This window comes from Dicentrarchus labrax, unplaced genomic scaffold (assembly GCF_905237075.1).
Source record: "Dicentrarchus labrax unplaced genomic scaffold, dlabrax2021, whole genome shotgun sequence".
Taxonomy (NCBI): Eukaryota; Metazoa; Chordata; class Actinopteri; family Moronidae; genus Dicentrarchus; species Dicentrarchus labrax.
The window spans coordinates 10658014-10678457 of record NW_026136712.1 but is presented as its reverse complement, the minus strand read 5'-3'; the positions used below and the strand labels follow the sequence as shown (position 1 = coordinate 10678457).

Genomic DNA, 20444 nt, shown 5'->3' with positions numbered 1-20444 from the left:
AGTCAAGTTTAGTCAGTACCTGTAAACATGAATATAGTAAGCCAGAGAATCAGATGACACTAAGAGCTTATCAGTCATTCAACACAAAGTTTTATTACATTAAATGCTAAATTATTACTAATATGTCTTAAAGAATTACTTCCCTCAATTTAATAATTTGTGTTCCCAGATTAATCATTTGTGCATACAAATTACTCAATCCAATCCTTCGATTTAATAATTAGTGCTCACAATAATGAAATTGTGCTCTTGACTTGATAATATTATAATATTACCTATTTTGTCTCAACACCTCTTTTAGAGGGCAGTGAACGCCTTTGTCACAGTGCATTCGGTCAGACAGAGGTTTTTAAAAGACATTTATGAAGTGCTCCAGAACCCTGAAGCCAAGTTTTTATTAACTGAATGACAGACACAGTTTTTACGGCAACACAATTGGTCATCCTGTAAAATAAATTTTAATATACATAACGTAACACAGTGTTGTGTTTAATAGCCAAGGGTACACAAAGGACAAGACTAGTGCCATGAAGGTATAAGTTATGCTTAATTGAGACCACCAATTATTAATTCGAGAGCATGAATGACTAAATCAGGTGCACAAATTATGTTTTTTTCTCTATGACACTCCCCGGGCTCTGTAGAAATTGTAACATTTGTATTCATTTTCTCAATTAAATAGCCAGTAGAACATAATTAAATGTTAAAATGATATATTTTCAACCAAGGGTACAAATAACATCACCCTCTCCAAATGTGGTGACTGCCAATAACTGCAGACAAAGAGCAGTCCTCGCAAGTACTTTAGCCCATATGCACACACACATGCATGGAGCAACATGAATCAGTTAAACGGAGCAAACGCCTGTCAAAGGACTACAAATCCCAACACAGTGCCTGTCACGTCTGCAGGCGCAAAGGCTTGAAAAGTCATCAACCTCTGAGGACATTTTTACTGCTTCTTAACTGGCCCGAGAGCCCCTGCACATAAAACTTCAGAAAAACAGTTCCCCATCCTGCCTCTTACAGCCCATTCAGATCTGGCAGTTGCTGGTTGTTTACTGAACAGTGTGGACATTGGCAGTAAACTCTGATGTCTTAACAGCCTATGATTGTTTAGAAGGGAAGTGAGAATGTCTAACATTATTCACATCGTGTTCATACTGACCGGATTGCGTTGATGGCTTGGGCTGTTCAGTGAGCGGCTGCGAAACAATGGCCACATGTCTCAGCAGGCATGACAGACCAACTCCAGACATGTATTAGACAGATCAAATGGCAGGGGGTTTATCCCACATGGGCTTTGAACGCATCATTTCACAGGCAAGAATAAACCTCAGATCTTTGTAGATATTTTATTTTGATAAAACTAGCTTGTTTATTGCAGTTCAAACTCAAAACAATTACTTGATCGTGAGCTTAGCACGGAAATTTTCATCTTTGCAAATGATACAAGTTCCAAGGCTACCTTCGTTAGATCAGGGTTTTACATCAGTGACTTAGTGCATTAATCAGCTGGGTTTCATTAGCACGTCGAAGGGCACGAAATCCAGGAATGCCAGAGATTCTCAAATGGTCCGTGGACAATGTAGTACACTCATAATGGTGGCAGGAGGTCTGGCTCTAGCTGATGAATGAGGTGGGAAATAGAGTTGACGATATAGGTTACGTTATGGGTTGGCACAGTCCAACAGACAGTTCAGGGACCCTTGTTGACTTGACCTCTGACACCTAACTTGGCCATATGCAGATGTGTATTCCCTATAGGTCAGTCAGAAACTCTTACCAAGTGTCATCAAAGCTTGAGATCCCTGGTTGGGCCTGCGTGACTCAAATGGTGAGGATTTTGCACGGACGCTGAAGCATCAGATTTACGTCTCTGTGCACAGCTTCAAACAGAGTGCAACCACTTTGACACCTGTGGACCGGTTGGCCTTGCCGGAAAAAGGCAAACGTGTTTTTGAAGATCTGAGCTGCAGTTAATCCCTCCCAACCCTGCCGCCAGACACACACAATCACTCTTGGGTCAATTTCAGCCATTGAAACCCTCCCTTTGCCCAGTCAACAGGTGGTAGGGTCCTCAGACTCCCCTCTGTTGTAGCAGCTAAAAAATGTCCGGCACAAATAAACACATTCACAGTTCCATGGAGTGGTGGGAAGAAGCCGTGGCATGTTAGCAGCTGCCTTTCTCTGGCAAGCCCTGTAACAAACTGTTGGGTTACAGGGTTTTTCCCCAAAGTGTATAATATTGGCCTTTCTTGTCTTTTCTTGATAAGCTTGGACAATTACAGCTATCGTGTTACAGTCGAGTCATTCTTAAGTTTGCTTTAGTAATTTTGCACTAGCCTGCGCCTGTTTTCCAAAGATTTACATTAAAAAAATCAGAAAAGGCTGAATGTTCACCTTCATTTCATGGTTTGTTGTGTTTTGGTGCAGCATGTTAGTAGATAAGGCTGGAAAGGAAACTTTTCTGAACTCTAAGTTGTTTTATTCTGGACAGAGAATGTCAATTTTGAAGTGAGACCAATTATAAACACCCCTGAAGACTGCTCAAGAAGATGCAAAAGTCATTTGTTTTGATATGTCACTGATGTGTTTGTCTGACTGGATTGCTGTGAAATGTTAAGTATGCGTTTATTACTTAAAGAACAAATGTCTGTTTTTTTAGTAGAGTCGGAGTAGCCACAGTTTGGTTAGATTCACAGTTGTTTATGTTGCTGAGCACACCAGAGGCTCTGTGTGTACTATACTGAAGCACTGTCTCTCTCACTCTCCCCCTGCTTCTCTCAAATGCTCTCTTTCACTTCTCACTCTCTCCGATATGTTGCTTCTCCCTCTGCCTGTCATCCTCTCTAACATCTTTCCAGCTCTTGTATTTAACAGCTCTTTAAACAAAAAAAGCCTCATGTTGCTTATGGGGGTTTGAATAAATTGCCTAGAAGCAGCAAAATTCATATAAAGGCTTTGCCAAAGCGAGGTGACTGGAGCATTGCTTGTTGCTGTTGGCATTTGCTAGGCATCGACTGAACTTTCGGGAAGTGATGAAACAGCATAGCGTGTGTCACCAGGCAGTCATTAGACTGCACACAGGAGAACGGAAACGACAACACAGTGCGCTGTTCTGGGTCTCCTGATGGTGATGCACTACATGCATCACCCCATCCCCCTGTTGGTTGTTCTATCATTTTACTTGTCACCTGCTGTCTTCTACTTTCACATATAAGTTCTTTCTCACTCATTGAAGTACTTTTTCTCTCAGATGCACAAACATAGTGTTGCACAGTGTTCAGGGAATCCCAAGCACAGAAGCAGACAGGAAAAGGCTGCCTCGCTCTGGGACCTTCAAGTCCTGAGCAAAACATTCAGCCCTAGCGCATATCTGTTGTCTGCTGACAAGACGCAGAACATTACTGATTTAACCCAGCACCCTGCTCATGTCTTATTTGTGAATGTTAAATGAACTAACATCTGATATATTTTCTCTCTGTCTTTTTTCTTATTTTACAACCCTCCCTCCCCCTTCACACCTGTCCCCGACCCCCACCCCAGCCTGTGACTGCCACCCTGTGGGCGCAGCAGGCAAGACGTGCAACCAGACCACGGGCCAGTGCCCCTGCAAGGACGGTGTCACCGGGATCACCTGCAACCGCTGCGCCAAGGGCTACCAGCAGAGCCGCTCACCTGTGGCCCCCTGCATCAGTGAGTGACTCACACAGACATGCACACACTACTACTACTGCATATGACACTGATAACTCACACTGTCTTCAGTCTGGTAATTTTATCAGCTTGTTAGTGAGTCACTAACACTGACAAGCTCCATTGTGAAGAACATAATATAAGAAAAGGCATAATAGTAACAACAGAGTCATGAACTATGTAATAAGCAGCACACACTCAAACCATAGAGATTACAGAGCATAATTGAAAGCACACTTCCCTGTAGCCTAAAGTCATACTGGCCTTCTGACAGGCACACCCAACCCGATCTCTGTGCTGCATATATAGTACATGTGTTCTGTGGGTTTGCATGGCCACTGAAAATGCAATGATAATTTCATAGAGAACAGCCCGAAACATGTGTGCAAACAAGGGCCCAGATGTAATGTCAGGCTAAACTGAAACGTGATCTTTTTAAAAGTGCAATTCAGTCAAGAGCTGGTAGTGTGAGAACTCAAGACTTGGTTATTGTTGTTCCACTTGCTGTCAACGGTGTACAGTGTGTGTGTGGGTACTCTACTTGCTGTAGTTTGCATGTCGACTACATCAGGTTTTTAATTTCCTGTGACAAGCGTGTATGTGTGCGTGTGGATTATGAAATTTGCCAGTGGCCCGGCACATGCAGGCATGTGTAATAGAGGGCAACTTTCCACCTCACTGTGTGCCAGGCGGTACGGGCACACATTGCACAGTTCACAAGGCAACCTCCACCAGAGCAAACCGCGCCGCCCAGTGCCATACCGAGCTCTGCCACACTGTGCCACATGCTGCCATGTTGTTTCTCTCACATGCAGCTCCGGAGCAGATGGCGGATAGGCAAGAAGGAGAAAACAACTGTGGTCATGGATGGCAGACCCCGCTCCTTTGATTGCCACTGAACCGTCCAATGAGAACAAGAAGCACTGTGTATGCATATTGAAGTACATGCGCACGTTTGGATCCATTATGAATAGCGTTATTGACAACTGTGTGTGTAAATATGGCCTCATAGTGGGCATCTTACCTCCTATTGAGGCTTGTGGTCCCCAAGACAGAAGACAAGCCCATTAAGCAACCAATTAGTATGATGGCAGCAACCTTCATCTGAATGATCCTTTCATCATCTGTCTGTCTTCACAAGATGTGGCCATGAGGGCAACGGACTCAAAGTGGCTTCTAGCAGCTGCGCCTGTCTTCACAAAGCTCTGTGCCCTTGTTTGTTTTTGTTGGCGGGGTGTCCATAATTTCAGAGAGACAACTGCTGCTTTTGCCTCAAAACAGCTTTCCAACACACCCCCTTACCTCCCGCCAACACACTCCCACTCACTTGGTTCAAACCCTCAACCCCCGAATCCAATCAAAAGCAGATCCTCTGGGTGGATGCTAAGCCAGTGTTCCAGTAACTCTGTTTACGGTAAAAGCAGAGGGCCCGTTGTTAGCATTAGCATTTGTATTGGAAAGTTGCATACGATTAGAAGAGAAGTCCTGGAGGAATTCCACGAGGCACTTTTTAGAGTAGCCAGCGGGCATAGTGAGGGAGGGCTACATCTGTCTCAAGACAAGCCAACCAAAATTGCCCCCTTGCCATCTGTCCATCTGTCTATAGTTGCTTGCATGGAGATTACACAGCAGTGTTAACCCAGCATCTGTTAGGGGAGGACAAGACTAATCTAGTGCAGTCACCTTTCCGTTTTAATCAGAGTGCCTCAAAGACTACTTCTTTCTCAGCTGTATCAAGTGTGCCGACTTTGAATGGATTGACTTTTCCAAACTGGATTACTGGGTGAATTTGTGGTGCATCTACTGAATTTCAAAACTTAAATTTGGTCTCATGACCTCCATTATTTCTTCCACTTCCACTGTCTCAGGATCTTTCAATGTATTTCTTTAAAATGACAGTGAAACCACCCCATTAGTCCGTGGAATGCATGGTTTATTTGAGCCTGTCTTCCCTCTCACCACCAATAAGTATCCCTGTCAGTCTGTCAGTGTTTATCTAGCGTGTCTGTCTGCATTGCCCTATGTGTTTTCATGTGAACAGTTGACATATGTGACAATCCAAACCTAATGCAAGACAAACCCTTGTATTTTCTCTTTTTGGCCTTGGTCAGCAAAGGCACTTGTAATTCTACTCAAGACAAATTTTATACTCATTTTACACTTATTCTGTTGTGGGTGTATTAATATATTCTCAAAACTTTCCCGTGCCCACTCTTTCAAATTGCTTTTAATGATTTCAGACATGCTTCATTTCTTTGACCACACATGCACTCTCAGCAGGCATAAAGCCAAATCACTTAGACCATACTTGAAAGATAGGGATTTACATTTAAACTGTGAAATAACTTAGTGTTTCTTTGTGTGTGTTTCAGAAATCCCAGTGGTCAATCCCACAGCTGTGGTGAGCAGCACAGAGGAACCAGCAGGTTAGTATACGCTCTCTGCACCTCGCCCATAAGAACCAGTGTTTTATGAGAGGAACAAAAACATATTTTTTAATATTTCTGGACTAGAGTTTTAAGGTGTGGAATAAATATTAATGAAGGGTGGGTCCCCTCTTTTGAAGTTCTGCAAAGAGAACGAGAGCACTGGGACCTGCAGAATTTTTCCATTGTCTTAAAAACCTGTGTCCTTGGCACAGTTTCCCCGGCTGCTAACCTCAAGTTAGTGGAGCCTTCCTGTGCTCAAAATAAAGCTGCAGCTTAAAGCCAAGGCCAGCAGATAGGCAGCAGAGGTGATTTGTTAAAGTTTAGCTGGGAGATATAGTGGAAGGGAGAATTTTGAGGTGTGAAAAGACTGTTGGCAAATGACTAGGGGGAAATTTGTTCAGTCTCTCCTTACAACTGTCCAATTTAGGCTCCGGTCAATTACCGTGCTCTTATTTTTCATTCTGCGGCTGTTTGATTTGCATGGTGGTGTTGATTTGGAAATGTTGATTCATTAGTGGGTTTATAACATATATCACTTCAGGCTACAGATTGCATCCTCAGATACTTTTCAAATTATTATTTTTATATATACTATTGTTTTTATATCCTTTCTCTTCTACAAATTATATATTTCGTCAGAAATTGAAAATCATACTATTGACTTATGGACTTATGGTATAGAATGAATACCTTGTTTTACATTAAAGGAATATTTTGAAATTATTTGCTTTGAACCGGTTAGCGTAGAAGAATGACTGGAAACAGGTCAAGAAATTGTCTATCACATAAACTCGGTTTTTTGTACCTATTTAACAAACAAGATCTAACAGATTTTGTTACCTTTGGACAGAGCCAGGCTCCAGCTGCATATTTACTCCACAGACATCTCATTGAACTGAACAAGAGAGCAAAAAATCCTATTTCCCAAAATGTGTAAATGTTTTCTTTAAATAGATATTGATGATAATTTTTGTAGCATTTTTCACATTTGTGACTTCTCTCATTCTCCTTTCTCTCATTCTCCTTTCTCTCATTACTTAGGCCTCTGAGCCTTTAAATAAAAATTAAAAAAAGAAACTCCAGCCCTTTCTTGTGTTTACTACTTCCCTGGGAAAATGTTACAGGGTCTAAGAACACAAGAGTTGTTGATCTCCAATTCACCTCAGGCTCTACCAGAGCATTTCCCCCATCTTTATCCTTCCTAAACTACCATAGAATGAGCTTTGCCATCAGAAACCTAAGGCCCCAAAATGTTTTTGTGTAAGGGGCGGAGGATGCAATTTGTCCTTGTCATGGCACAGTGAGAGGGGCTTGGGGGAACGAGGGCATCGAGAGCCCCGGAGCCAATTGTGAGTGTTTTCAGTGGGCCGGTCTTCTGGGTCAGTGGGCGATTTACTGAGAGCTTTTCCAGGTGAACAGCCAGCAGTAAGTGACTCTTCATGGGAAAACACACACTGTCTCCCAGCCAGCGTTTCACCGCTGATACCTTTAGGCTAGCCACTGTATACCACACACACAAGCACATAGTGGCAGTGATCCAATGAAATCCATGCACATCTCATACAAATGCATGCCTGTCACAGTTGCATGCACACTTACATGATAATGATCTGCACATGAAACCACACGCTCACTTACAATAAAAAAGACCTTAAGCAAGCCATGATATTTAGCATCATTTATTTAAAGTCTGTGAGTAATGTATAATACCCACACATACACACAAATCCATCCACACGTACACCTCTGCGCCCATCCACATCTACACCTTCACTTATCGTTTTTCTTAAGTCACCCTGTCTCGAGGTTATTGGAAGCTGCCATCTGCTCTCTCTTTCTCCCTTTCTTTCCTTTTCTCTCCTCTCTCTGGCTAATAAAATATCCAGTGCTCTGATATACAGCCAAGCCTCCTGGACATTTTTATGGGCTCCTTGGTCCCCTGTTTCTTCCCTCCTTCCATTGCTCCATCCGTCCTTCGACCAAAAAAAAAAAAACGAATCAACACCCCTACTCTCATGCAATCCAGAAAACGTAATTACGTTCTCTCACGACCGTTTCTTTTTTTTTTCTAATTGGGGCATTTCATGTCCAGCGATTTTATTTGGTTTGCTTTGGGAAGCAACATAACTGAATGGTTTTCCTTTTGAAGGCAATGAGAGGCCTGACCGCAGATACCAGTCCAGTTACCAGCATGTGGTTTTTCAGTTTCATGCCCTGACATTCCAAGCGAGCAACATGGTCGGTCAGCTCTTCGTGTCCCGTCACTGAAACCTACTAGAAGCATGTTGGAAAATGACCTTCTTGGCATTTTGAGTCCATCATTTTCTTATTTTTATTCTTAACTGTGTCCTTCTCATAGTTTTGTAATTGAAATAAGTGGATCCAAAGTTCTACGGTTCATAAAATCCAGTGGCATCAAGTCAAGTACAGTAGAGCCTTGCTAATGATCAGCAGTGTCTTTTTCTTTCTTGTCACAGCTCCAGTAGCAGCAGTTACCATGTGCACAATTTAAAAACACAGTCCAATGCTTTAAATTGAATGTTATCGATTTCTAACATGAGCACTTTCATCTGTTTTTTAATTTTTCTTCTTGCATGCCCCATTCCCTCTGCTCTCAGCTCATGGAAAACATATTTCATGATCACAGAGAAGCAAAGCTTTTAATGTTGAGATGACAAAATAAATATTTCAGGATCACAAGAAACAAACCAAGGGAAATGATTACATGCATGTGCTCTATCTGACTTCTCCAACTTTCTTGGTTCATAGAAAGTGCTGTACACAGTCATTTTCCCGCATTAGTTTCCAAAAAATTCAGTTATTATTGTAATTATTTAATTTATAAAATAATATTATATATATATTATATATAATTTTCTGCAGGTAGAAGGTAAACTTTGGGCCATGGAGTGAAGAGACATAAGGTTGCAGCCAGGGAGGTAATTGATTCAAGTCTTAGATTGAGAAATTCAGGGCAGTATTGTTTCCAGTTCAGTTATGATACCTAAAAAGAAGGTCATAGATACATGACAACTGAACCAAACCAAGCACGGTTTTAAAGTCAGTTAAAAAGAGAATGGCCACTCAGCCAAGAGCTCCATTTTAACTGTCACAATCGTAATTATAACACCTCATCAATGGCGGCTCCACCTATGAGTGGTCAGTAGAGGTCATCTGTCCAGTGTGTGGTCTCAGTCGTCATGCTGGCAGCCAAGGTCTATTCACATATATCCAACCATGACCTCCTTCACCACGCTCTGTCTTTCCTCAAGATCCCAGAAAACATGTCAAACTAAACACTTTTGCTACTCTGGTATGTTTCACTTGCCTCCCAGCACTGACTGCTGCAGCAGTTTGATGTGTGATTTGTCTAAGTTGTATTTTAACACACAAAAACCAAACCAGGCTCAACATTATCCAACTTACTCCAGTTTGGCCCTGTCAGTGGATATATATTGTTGTGAGGGCAAGTGTGAATATGAGCACACAAGGTTATAAAACAGTACAAGTGCAACAACCTGTTAAGTGTGTTTATCGGTGGTTTCACAGTACATAACAGTTTACTGTGTATTGTCACACAAACTTTACATTACAGATACTCTGGTCGCTATTTATGTGCTACAAGAGCACCACGTAATGTACTATGAAATGGGGTGAAATAGTCTTAAAATGCAACTTTATGGCAACGATTCAAATTTCAAGTGTGTAAGTGTTTTTTTTTATGTGTGTAATTTGAGTGTCAGTAAGTGCTGTTAATCCATGGAGTTACAGCCTGCACTACAGAAGTGAATGTTTGTTGTTCTTGCGTTTGCAGATTGTGAGCCCTATTGTAAACCAGTGAAGGGCAACCTGAAGATCAACATGAAGAAGTATTGCAAAAAGGATTATGGTAAGAGAGTAGAATAATTAACCATAATTAATAAATGTTTTGTTGTACTTTTTTGAGTGTTGACCTGAGTATTGTATGTATTTTTTTATCGTATTGTATTTTTCATGAATGTGTCCCCAGCGGTCCAAGTGAACGTGCTGGACATGGAGACAGTGGGGGACTGGGCCAAGTTCTCTGTTAACGTGGTGTCTGTGTACAAGAGCCGTGGCGAGCCCTTGAAGCGAGGCGACAACGTCCTGTGGGTACACATGAAGGACCTGGCCTGCAAATGCCCCAAGATCCAGATGAGCAAACGATTCTTGGTGATGGGCGGCGACAGTGGAACAGGCACAGGAGCGGGTCCAGGAGTAGGGCCTGGGGCCGGAGCCACCAGTCCAGGGGCAGAGCGCTTGGGCCTAATAGCTGATAAGAACAGCCTGGTGATCCAATGGAGGGACGTTTGGACGAGACGCCTGAGGAAGTTCCAGCGCAAAGAGAAGAAGGGGAAGTGCAGCAAAGCGTGATGGGAAAGCAGACTTCATCCCTACCTCTCCCTCCATCGCCCGCCTTCATGAACCCTTACCCAGTGATCTCCCTCTCCCTCCCCCTGAATCCTTTGTCTTCACCCATCACGGGACCACTGCACATTAGAAAGACTGCATGTACCCTACCTGTTTTAAGGACCACGTTTTGTGTATATTGTATAATTTTTTTCCTTTTTATTTTTCAAGTTTTGTCCTTGTTACGTCAGTTGTTGTTTTTTGTGTCCAATTGGTTTGCCTTAAAAAGGGACCATTAAAAAGGGTATGAAGTGTAAACAAAAGCAGACGCCATTCCCTCCCTCGACGACAGCAGAAATGTCCACTCGTCCTACAACTACGACCACCCACCCCTGCGAACCTCAGCCACCTCCTCCTCCGACTTTTTCCTGTCACTTTGTTTGACGTATAAGAACACCAGTGCTCACACTTCACATTCTTTTCTGAGGATTTTATTCAACAGTGTTTGTCACTCCAGAGAGACTGACTGATTTCAGCAACAAGACAAGCTGCACATCCTCAGCTTGGCCTCCTCACGTTTCATTGTTGAAACAAACTCAACATGGATCAGCATGAGCTGTACCACCTGACAACCTTTCAACACTTGCTGTTAAAATGTTCATTAAAAAAAATGGGCCTACTTGCTCCAGGTCTCTGCAGTAACTTCTACAGACTGTAACTATAAAACTCTTGTCCCGTGAGGAACCAAGGGCTCCCTTTTGCAGGGACATTTTCCACAGCAAACCTCAGTCTCACCACCACTGCTGCTGCCACCAGACAGCCCTCACAGAATAAACTGCTCATGTAGGCTGTTATTTGTGCAAGTATTTGATGCCACTGCTCATAGTAGGAGTTTATATTATTTGTGTGGCTACGTTTTATCTCATCCATCCATATCCCAGCCATATCCTTGTTTTAGATTTTATCCTTTTGTTTCGTTTTAAGCAGAAGAAACCCTGTTAGCGTGTGTGAGTCACATTCCAGTGCCTCTTCACCACTGGTCCCTCTCATGCGTGGTTTATAAAGTCATGCATCACCATCATGACTCATTGCTTGTCACTTTTTCTGGAAGACAGATTAAGCGGTGTGGACAAATGGCTGGAATTTCAGAACAATACCAATATTTCCAAGAAGACTTTTTGCTTTATGGATAATGTCTTCCGCTGGGTAGTGGCCTTCCAGATGTTTCTGTGTGGCCAATGTCATTGCTTTGTATTTAAATGTCTGAACATTTTCCTGATGTGTCTAGTGACTGGCAGGCTTTTGTTTGCCAAAATAAGAGATTGAAACGAGAGTTCCTTTTCATGCAGTAAAAAGAAAACAAAGTTGGATAAACAACATAGTCGTGTTTTTCTCTAGCATATTTTGACAAAATGAATGAGGCTGGAAAGTTTTTAGTGCTCACTGATTGTATTATGACATGAGAGGATCATATTTCATTCCTCATGTGCTTTGTTATGTTTGCATGTTTGTGGTTTTTGCTGGTCTATCAAAACCTTACAGTGAGCAGAGCAAGACCTAAACCAATATGAGCATCAAAATCCAAAGGAAAACTTCCCAAGTCATCTTCCCCACTTGCCTACCCTTACACAGTCCCTGTCATCCTTTGCCAAATAAGCATAGTCAGTTTTTAAATTCAATTAAGAAACTATGGAAGTCAGGACCAACGAAAACCACAGAGAGACCCTTCTGGTTGCTCTCAAGCTTTTTATCTGCCTTTTGCTGTTATTTCATTTTGTAAAGCACATTACAATTTATTTAAATAGAGTACAAGATAAACACACAGTTTTGAGGGGCACGTCAAGCTTAGCGTAGCAGTGAGTGTGCCGACCGGCATGTCATGCTAGCTAGTGGTTACGCTCCTCTGGCTACAGTGGTATGTTTGGTTTGTCATTCTTCCAAAAGTGTCTCTCCTCTGCTCTCTTCTCTGTGTCAGCCACCACCCTCCCTAAACCCCGCTTTTAACCCATTTTGCATGTCGTGTATTCAGTGTTCTAGGTAAGTGACAGCACAGAACGAGGCAACCAAAACTCCCCAGTGGTGTACTGTGCTGCACTGTAGTTCTTGTTTTCACGTCTTCTGAGAATGTATGTCAAACTGTGAAGAACACACTCACACAGGTGTATGGTCTGATTGTAAGTGTTTATTAAAATAATGTCACCAAGCTTAAGAATGTGGATGCTGTGACAGTTGATGCCATAGTAAACTATGACCAGGGTTAGACATCGTTCAAATGATTGTGGATCTTCATGCTGTGCATCTGTCTGACATTTTAATTATCGAATCCAAAAACAACCCGAAACCAAAATGAGTTATCGCCCACCATGATTTCTGGTGTGTGACAAAAGAGTTTTGACAGCCCAAGGTACAATCCCCACTGAAGGAATTTCAAAATTTACAAAAATGCAGAACCAATCAGTCAATTATTTGTGTGTTGGCTGTCTTCATTGGCCTGTCAGACAGGTGGTGTTACAGTAGCACCAGCCTCCTCCCCCCTGGTATGTGAGTATGGTGTGACACATTATGATGGATGGCCAAATTACGTGCCTATGAGGCCTCCCTGGTGCTCAACTCCTTAAGCGCCCGACACACTCGTGTAGGAACGACAGTGTCCTTGAATCTGGACTATCTTTCACGTTTCTTAAGTGCCCACCCTGAATGTTGGAATAAAGATAAAAAAGTAAGAGTGAGCCAGATGTTGTTTGAGGGGTGGACACGTAGTCTTGTGAAAGCCATTTAGTGAGCCTCATAGAGAGAGCCATCCTGTTGTTTTACGTCAACAAGCCCAGCAGCTTGGCAGTGGAACTGAGGCCATAACTGCTTTGCTTTGTTTCCCCCATTGCAGGATTTATAGGATTCACAGGTGTGTGTGTGTGTGTGTGTGTGTGTGTGTGTGTGTGTGTGTGTGTGTGTGTGTGTGTGTGTGTGTGTCTCTGTGTGTCTGTGTAATTAACCCTATCCGAGCAAACAAGTGATATGCACTTAAATTGAAAGTGCAGAGAGGTGAGAGAGCTCTCATTTGAAGGCAGACTTTTCGGGGCGACAAAGCTTCTCAGTTTTGCCACAGTTGTAATGTTTGTGTTGAGGAGTCTGAACAGCCTATGATGAAGAATTATCGTTTTTATTTCCCTGGTCTGATTCCCATTTTCTTGTTTCGCTTCCATATTGCCTTGTTTAATAAGTCTTGACACATTTTTAATGTTGTAAATATGTACTGAACTGCCTCTGCCATTTATGTTGTCTTTTGTAAAGCGTCACTTGGCCTGGGATGACTCACGTGTATGGATGTACAAACCAGATGATGTTATATGGATGTAGAAACCAGAAACATATGCTTTTGTGATCACGACCAGAAGATGTGGTTCAGATATTACACAGAATGTATTTCTTTTGGTTTTATGTTGTTTCCAGACAACAACCGCCCAATTGTAAATGACTTTGAGGAGAATCGAGTAAAAATGTGACACAGGCTGATCGGACCCTCTGCTTTTCCCATTGAGGTACATACGGGAACTGACACACAACAACCCACCGCTTTCTGTTACATTAATGTCCTGGGAATAATGCTTCACTCACACAAGAATTGCCCACCTACCTTTCTTGGGGAACAAAGGGATTCTTCCCTCAGTTCAGTCCTGCTCTTCACTTATGTTATATCAAAGTCTTCCTTGTAAATTTTCCTCTGAGGCAATGAACCACTGACTTTTTAATCTAAATGATAAAAAATAAATTATTAGTTAATGAGCTGTGTGTTGATCATCTGTCTCTTTAATTACCTTCATTAGTTTGAGCTGGAGAAATAATATCAAATTGATATGTGTGTGTTTCCCATTGGAAAGTATATTCACATACAGTGGGCCTCTGGTGTGTTTCCACTCATAGGGGCTAGACTGGGGTTTGAAAGGGGAGAGTACTGAGCAGCGCGGCTCCCCTCCTCTATGAACACACCAAGAGCTAAAGCTCTGTAAATAAACAGTGAGGCGCACACACACACACACACACACACACACACACACACACACACACACACACACACACACACACACTTGAATGTGTACCTCACCTCTGAGGAAACCCAACTCCCGAGTCAGGTCCAAGGCAGGAAACTCCTTACTCTCTTTCTCTTTTTCCCTCTCCCCCTCCTCTCTCTCTCACCTACAGTCTCCTCTCTCCTCGTCTCCCCACCCTCTAACCAAACAGACCTGCTCCATCCATCCTCCTGAAGGTAAATTACAGGAAGGCGACCATTTATCATCACTCTCCCCAGGCATGGCCATCAAGGCTTTGAGAATAGAAGTTGCTGAGATTGTCTGGACACACACAAACACACACACACACACACACACACACACACACACACACACACACACACACACACACACATACATACACCATGACATATGTCTCTGTATCAAGGACATCCATCCTGGCATCCTGTCATCAGTTTCCTATTCCTGTCCAGACCCCATTACACCAAAACAGTTTAAATTGCTACGAACTAAATGGACAGTGGGGATCTAGATTTATGATCCTATAAGATATTTGGCTGCAGGAACAGAATCAGGGCTCAGTCTAAGTGAAACTCCACTCCCCATGATAAATGTGTTACTTCACAAGATTGAGATATTGATTGAAATCGGCATAGACCCACTGCGTATCTCTTGTGGTAAATGATGCACTCTGCCCCACATTTATTTCTATCTCTCAGTGACAGCCATTGGCTCAACCTACTGAAGCCAAGCCCCTGATCCTAAACCCAGATAATTGTGTGGACAGTGTACCTACACCATTCCTACAAAATCATCACCCTCTCAGTGTGTGTTGCATCATCTGACTTATTTTGGCACAAACTCACACCAGAAGATAACTTCCTTTCCCTTGAGTTCTAAGACTGTAGGGTGGAGAATGGAGGTGTGAACGCATCAAGGTTCAGGCTGCTATTAGTGTCACGGAAACATGGGCAATTAGCCGTTTTTATGGAATTGACAAGCCTTCATACCATCATACCTTTCCTTGTCTGTGGCACGATATGTAGACACATATTTTTGTGAACTTTTGGCTGGGCTTGTCTTTCCATCCCCAAGTTGTTAGCTTGCAAGATCCTCTGTTTTTTGTGTTTTTGTCTCTGCCAACACAAATTGCTTTCTCCATATCCCACTCTGATAAATGTGTATTTGCTGGCATTCTGCTGTATAAAGAGTTTAGCTATAATGAAATAGATAAAAGCAGAGATATATTGATTATTGTCCCTCTCCTACAACTGTGCAAAATGATAACTTTTCAAGTGTGTTTGGGAAACCTCTTCAGTGTTTGCAAAGAAAACGGAGCTCTGGAGTGACTGGTCTGGGAGCGAGCTGCTGCTAAGAGCACTGGAAAAGAGCAAAGCGGATCCGGCCAAATACTGTCCGCTCTTCCCCCTCCCTATCCTACTGACACTTACACACACATCCATACAAACACACACCACCCAGCGGCAGATGAGGGGGGCTTACCAATCGTGCTTTCATAAGCTGCCAAAGCGGCTTCATTGGCTTTAAATGGAGCCTCATTACCACTGTGCTTCAAAGCTCAATAACGGCATTTTCCAGCATGGGGTCTGTGTGTGTGTGTGTGTGTAGGTCTGTTTCCTAAATCTTCTCTTTTCTCTAATGTACTTCTCTTACTTTTCACCACATTCACAACTTTCCATTATAATAACTTATTTCCCTTTTTTATTTCTTTTTTCCCCCCATCCCGTTCCCCTCAGAGACAGTGAATGCATGTGTGAATATCTGAATGTATCTGTGAACACTCATGTATGCCTGCCTGTGAGTCTGTGAGTGTGTGTGTGGGTCACCAAGTACTAACCCCCCTTGAAAACCACAAAAAATGTGGCGAGAAATCTGTGTGGACCAAGATCATAAATATTCAGAGGTGAAGGTCTGATCTCTTTCTCTTTCTCTGCTGCGCGTCTTTTCTCTGAGTGAAACCAGCTGTCGTCTGAAGAGACACCACTCCCTCTGGAACTGACAACATGCGTGACAATGACCACACCTCCACTCACACATCTGTCATCCTTCAGTCTCTCCATCTTTTCATTTTTCCATTGAACTTTAAAAAAAAGCACATTTCAGCCATCCAAAGGAAATGTCTTCTTCTCACTTTCAACTCATGCAATCTTTAAGCCCACAAATGGGCCAATCACATCAATGATACTCGTGGACAATTTTCCAGACACAAACACAGTGTCGGGAATTGTAAGGAACTGCTGTTGCACAAAACTGGGATTCAGTGTTCCTTTGTTGGTCTTTTTTATTGGAGAAACAAACTTTATTGGGCCAGTGAGTGATTGAAAATGAGTGAGGAATAGGGGGTAATTTAAAACCAGTGTGGTCCCTGATAGGAGCATTGTGCAGCACAAGCCTGCTCCTAATCCGCCCCTCAGCTTTGTGTTTGATTGGGTACTGTTGAAAATGGGGATGAGTCTGCCTCTTCAAAGCCTGTAACATAAGAGGAATGTGTGTGTGTGTGTGTGTGTGTGTGTGTGTGTGTGTGTGTGTGTGTGTGTGTGCTGTATTAAGGTGATCACAAAAAGCGGATTGTCTGCAGATGGACAAATAGAAATTACACTGATACATTTTGCACAAGACCTTTGTGAGTTGTCTCACTTATTACAGCACATTTTTAATAGCTTTGCTTCAAGAATCAGAATCCTGGCATTAGCGCTGAGTAATTATTAAACGTTCACTTCAATGTGAGCACAAACACTTTTAACGATGTATTAAAAAAACACTTTCAATATGTTGCAGTGTTGTGTTTGGCTGAGAATGCTCCATCTGATCGTGGTGGGCTACTTCAGGATCAAGCCCGGGGCAGGCATTTTGGTGTGGGATAAAGGTTGGATACAGAAATCAGAGAGAAACTCGGAGGAATGTCAAAAAGATCTTTGCACTCTTAAAAGTCCAACTAAAAAAAGTTCAGTTGGAATGGATGCACTTTGCGCTCACTGCCGAGATCGGGTGTAAAGGGTCAATTAATCATCTATACAAAACATACACTTCATCAAACCAGATTAACTGGAATATAATTGGGAGAAAAACACTCACAGAGCAGCAGATGATGAGTCCCACATTTTATAGGACAAATGTATTCTGAATTAAAAGATTTCAGAGAGCATTATTCATTCATTCATTCATTCATTTACAAGTGATGACAGACTGATTGGTGAAAATGTGCCATTTGAGGAGTATCCATGTTGAATTGGCTTTGAGTTGCGCTGGCCATCTCAGCCAAACATTTGATTAAATATGCATAATTCAGTGGTGAACAAGGGGGCAAGCTGTGTTGCTCATTTTTTGGAATACATATACAGTTTTTTACAAATGGACAGAGTCCTCTAGAGTCAGGGATGAATGGGACAATATGTCTTTTATCATTTTCCCAAAAAATCGGGCTCTGGACAAAATTTAATCTCAGATAAGACCCAGGTTCAGTCGTTTTTCCAATAAAGAAAAAAACAGCTTTCTTTCCTTTTTGGAGTGAAATTACCTTAAAATTTGTCTTCTTTTCTCTCTACATCTTTCCATGCTCCAGAGTCCTCCATTTCTTGCTAATAAAAAAATAGATTTAGTAAGAATGCTCCTCTTTCCTCTAGGCTCAGGCCCTCTTTCAGCTCTACACCCCAGGCTATACTGTACCGTAGGCTGGGCCGATCCAATTCAGGCCCCATCTGTTGGCATTTAGCACCAGCTTCCCCGCCTCTGCACTGATCTCCGGTCTACATTAACTGCCCTAATTTGTCTGCCAAAGCCCACTCTGATTGCTACCATGTGATGTTATGTGAAAGGTGAGGGATGCCTACTTATCTATGAAGACGCATAGAGGAAAAGAGCAAGGGGAGGTTCAAAATAAGAGGGGGCAAGCAGGGTTAGCGAAAAAAAAAGGCTGAGGGAGGAAAGGAAAGTGATTAGAGAATGACATGAAGAGCAGAGACCACATGACAGGATTGGGACGAGATGGGAAGAATGGGCAGTGGTTCAGTCGGTTCATGAATGTGTTCATGTGTAAAAAGGGACCTATGTGGTTGTGATGGTTTTGTGACGACAGGGGCCTTCCCTCAAGAGATAACTAAGACAGTGATGAGACTAAGATGTCGTCAAGATCCACTGTCCAGGACTTTTTCCCAGTCCAAGACCTTTTAAGTCATGCTTCAATGTCTGCAGGCCAATCCAACCACCCAGTGAAAAATACGATCTCATTTTCTTCTTAGCTTTTTTAAGTTTTAAATCCACTGGATCCATTTAAATCCAGACTTTTTCTCTTCCTTTGAGTCACGTCTCAAAAAAAAAGAACCAAAAGTGTTTTTCCTGCCAATGGGAATTGTGGTCTTCATCTTTGTAACAGTCAGACAAGTGGAGATCAGTGAGAAGAGCATCAGGTTTGATTTCAAATAGCAACTCTATAAGTATATGCTTGAAGCTGAAAGCTAATGGTATTTATTTCTGTTTTGAATGACCACACTTGAAGGCAGGTTGGAAAGCCTGCTTCCATAGCAATTGTGATAACAACACCAACTTCTGCATATCTCTAGACATCAGAGCCGCTCTGCAATATACACTCACTACGCAAGCTGCGTAGGACCCCGCAAGGACCCGCCTCCCCCTCATATCAAAGCAGGCTTTCAATGTTTACAACTCTGATGAGAGGATGAACAGACTACCCCTTAAAAAAAGAGGGAAATAAACACCATGAGAGTGAATTGCAGGAAAAGGAATCAGGTAAACTTGTGTTCTCTCCAAGTTTGATGTCAGTAAATAAAAATAACGTTAAGTTGATGTGCAGTTTGCAAAGCAAACTGTTTTAAAGGAGGAAGAATTGTAGTGGGAGCACTGGGGTGTCCTGTGTGACTGTGTGGCAATGACAAATAGTTTACATGGTTTACAGTCAAGTCGGTGGGCCCATTAGCATGCTAACATGCTCTCAGTGACAGTGTGGGTGTTAGCATGCTAACATTTGGTAATTAGCACAAAGAAAATAATGATAGGAATGCTATTAGTTTTGCAAGTGTCAAGAGTCAATCTAAAGAAACAATCAGTTGTCATCATCATTTATTGGTACCAAATTTCATGGCAATCCACCCAATAGTTGTGGATATTTCAATCTGGACAGAAGTGCCCTGAATGACTGATCAAGTTTAAATCCTCCTGGCCGATCATTGTGTGAAGTAAAGGTGCTGAAGAGGGGGTTTAAAACACTGTTCAAAGATCCAAAAAGCACTCCATTTCATTTTAATTCTTACCAGAATTGACTCCAGCTACATGTAGACAGCATCTTATCCCCCACATGGGCTACAGAACACATCTGAGATCGACAGATCGACACCAACAGGCTTATGATGGACTTTCCCCCTCTATCACCAGTGTCACAGGGTTATAAAAAGGGCCAGCCAAGCTCCCCACAGGCAGCAACCTGCTCTCAGCTTCCCCTGTGAAGCCTCAAGCCCAGCTGTGGTAGAGCGCCTGGCGTAACTTGACAGCTGCTCACCAGGACGTGGCTCTGCCAGAAGTACTCTCTACCCAGAGACCCGTCACAGCTAATGACGGCTCCTGGACCATTACTCCTCCAGCATGTCTAAATCGGCCATGGATATTTGAACTTAAATATGTTGATGTAATATGAAAAATAGTCAGAGAGCAAAGGACTTGATCCATGCTGCCTTTTCTATTGCTTTTTGACAGTCTTGACATTCAGTCACTCACTGGCCCAATAAAGTCTTGTCATTTACAGACTTGGTAACTATTAAAAACCAATGTCAAACTGTGCTGCTGCATCTGACAAAATGAGGGCAGTGCAGCTCTAGAGCAGCATCACAATAGTGGTATCCATCCAGCCATCCAGAATAATTCTCATTGACACAAATCATGTTCATTT

General features: G+C 42.5%; 1 protein-coding gene across 2 annotated transcripts in view; it reads left to right on the top strand.

Moving 5' to 3' along the window:
• ntn2 (netrin 2) overlaps positions 1-14279 on the top strand; it is a 45312-nt gene extending 31033 nt beyond the window's left edge. For both annotated transcript variants that reach the window (XM_051418407.1, XM_051418405.1), the window contains exons 4-7: positions 3550-3699; positions 6072-6125; positions 9943-10017; positions 10138-14279. In XM_051418407.1, the coding sequence (XP_051274367.1) occupies positions 3550-3699; positions 6072-6125; positions 9943-10017; positions 10138-10520 (662 nt within the window). In that variant the 3' untranslated portion in view covers positions 10521-14279. The remainder of the gene's footprint in view (positions 1-3549; positions 3700-6071; positions 6126-9942; positions 10018-10137) is intronic.
• Positions 14280-20444: the final 6165 nt, after the last annotated feature.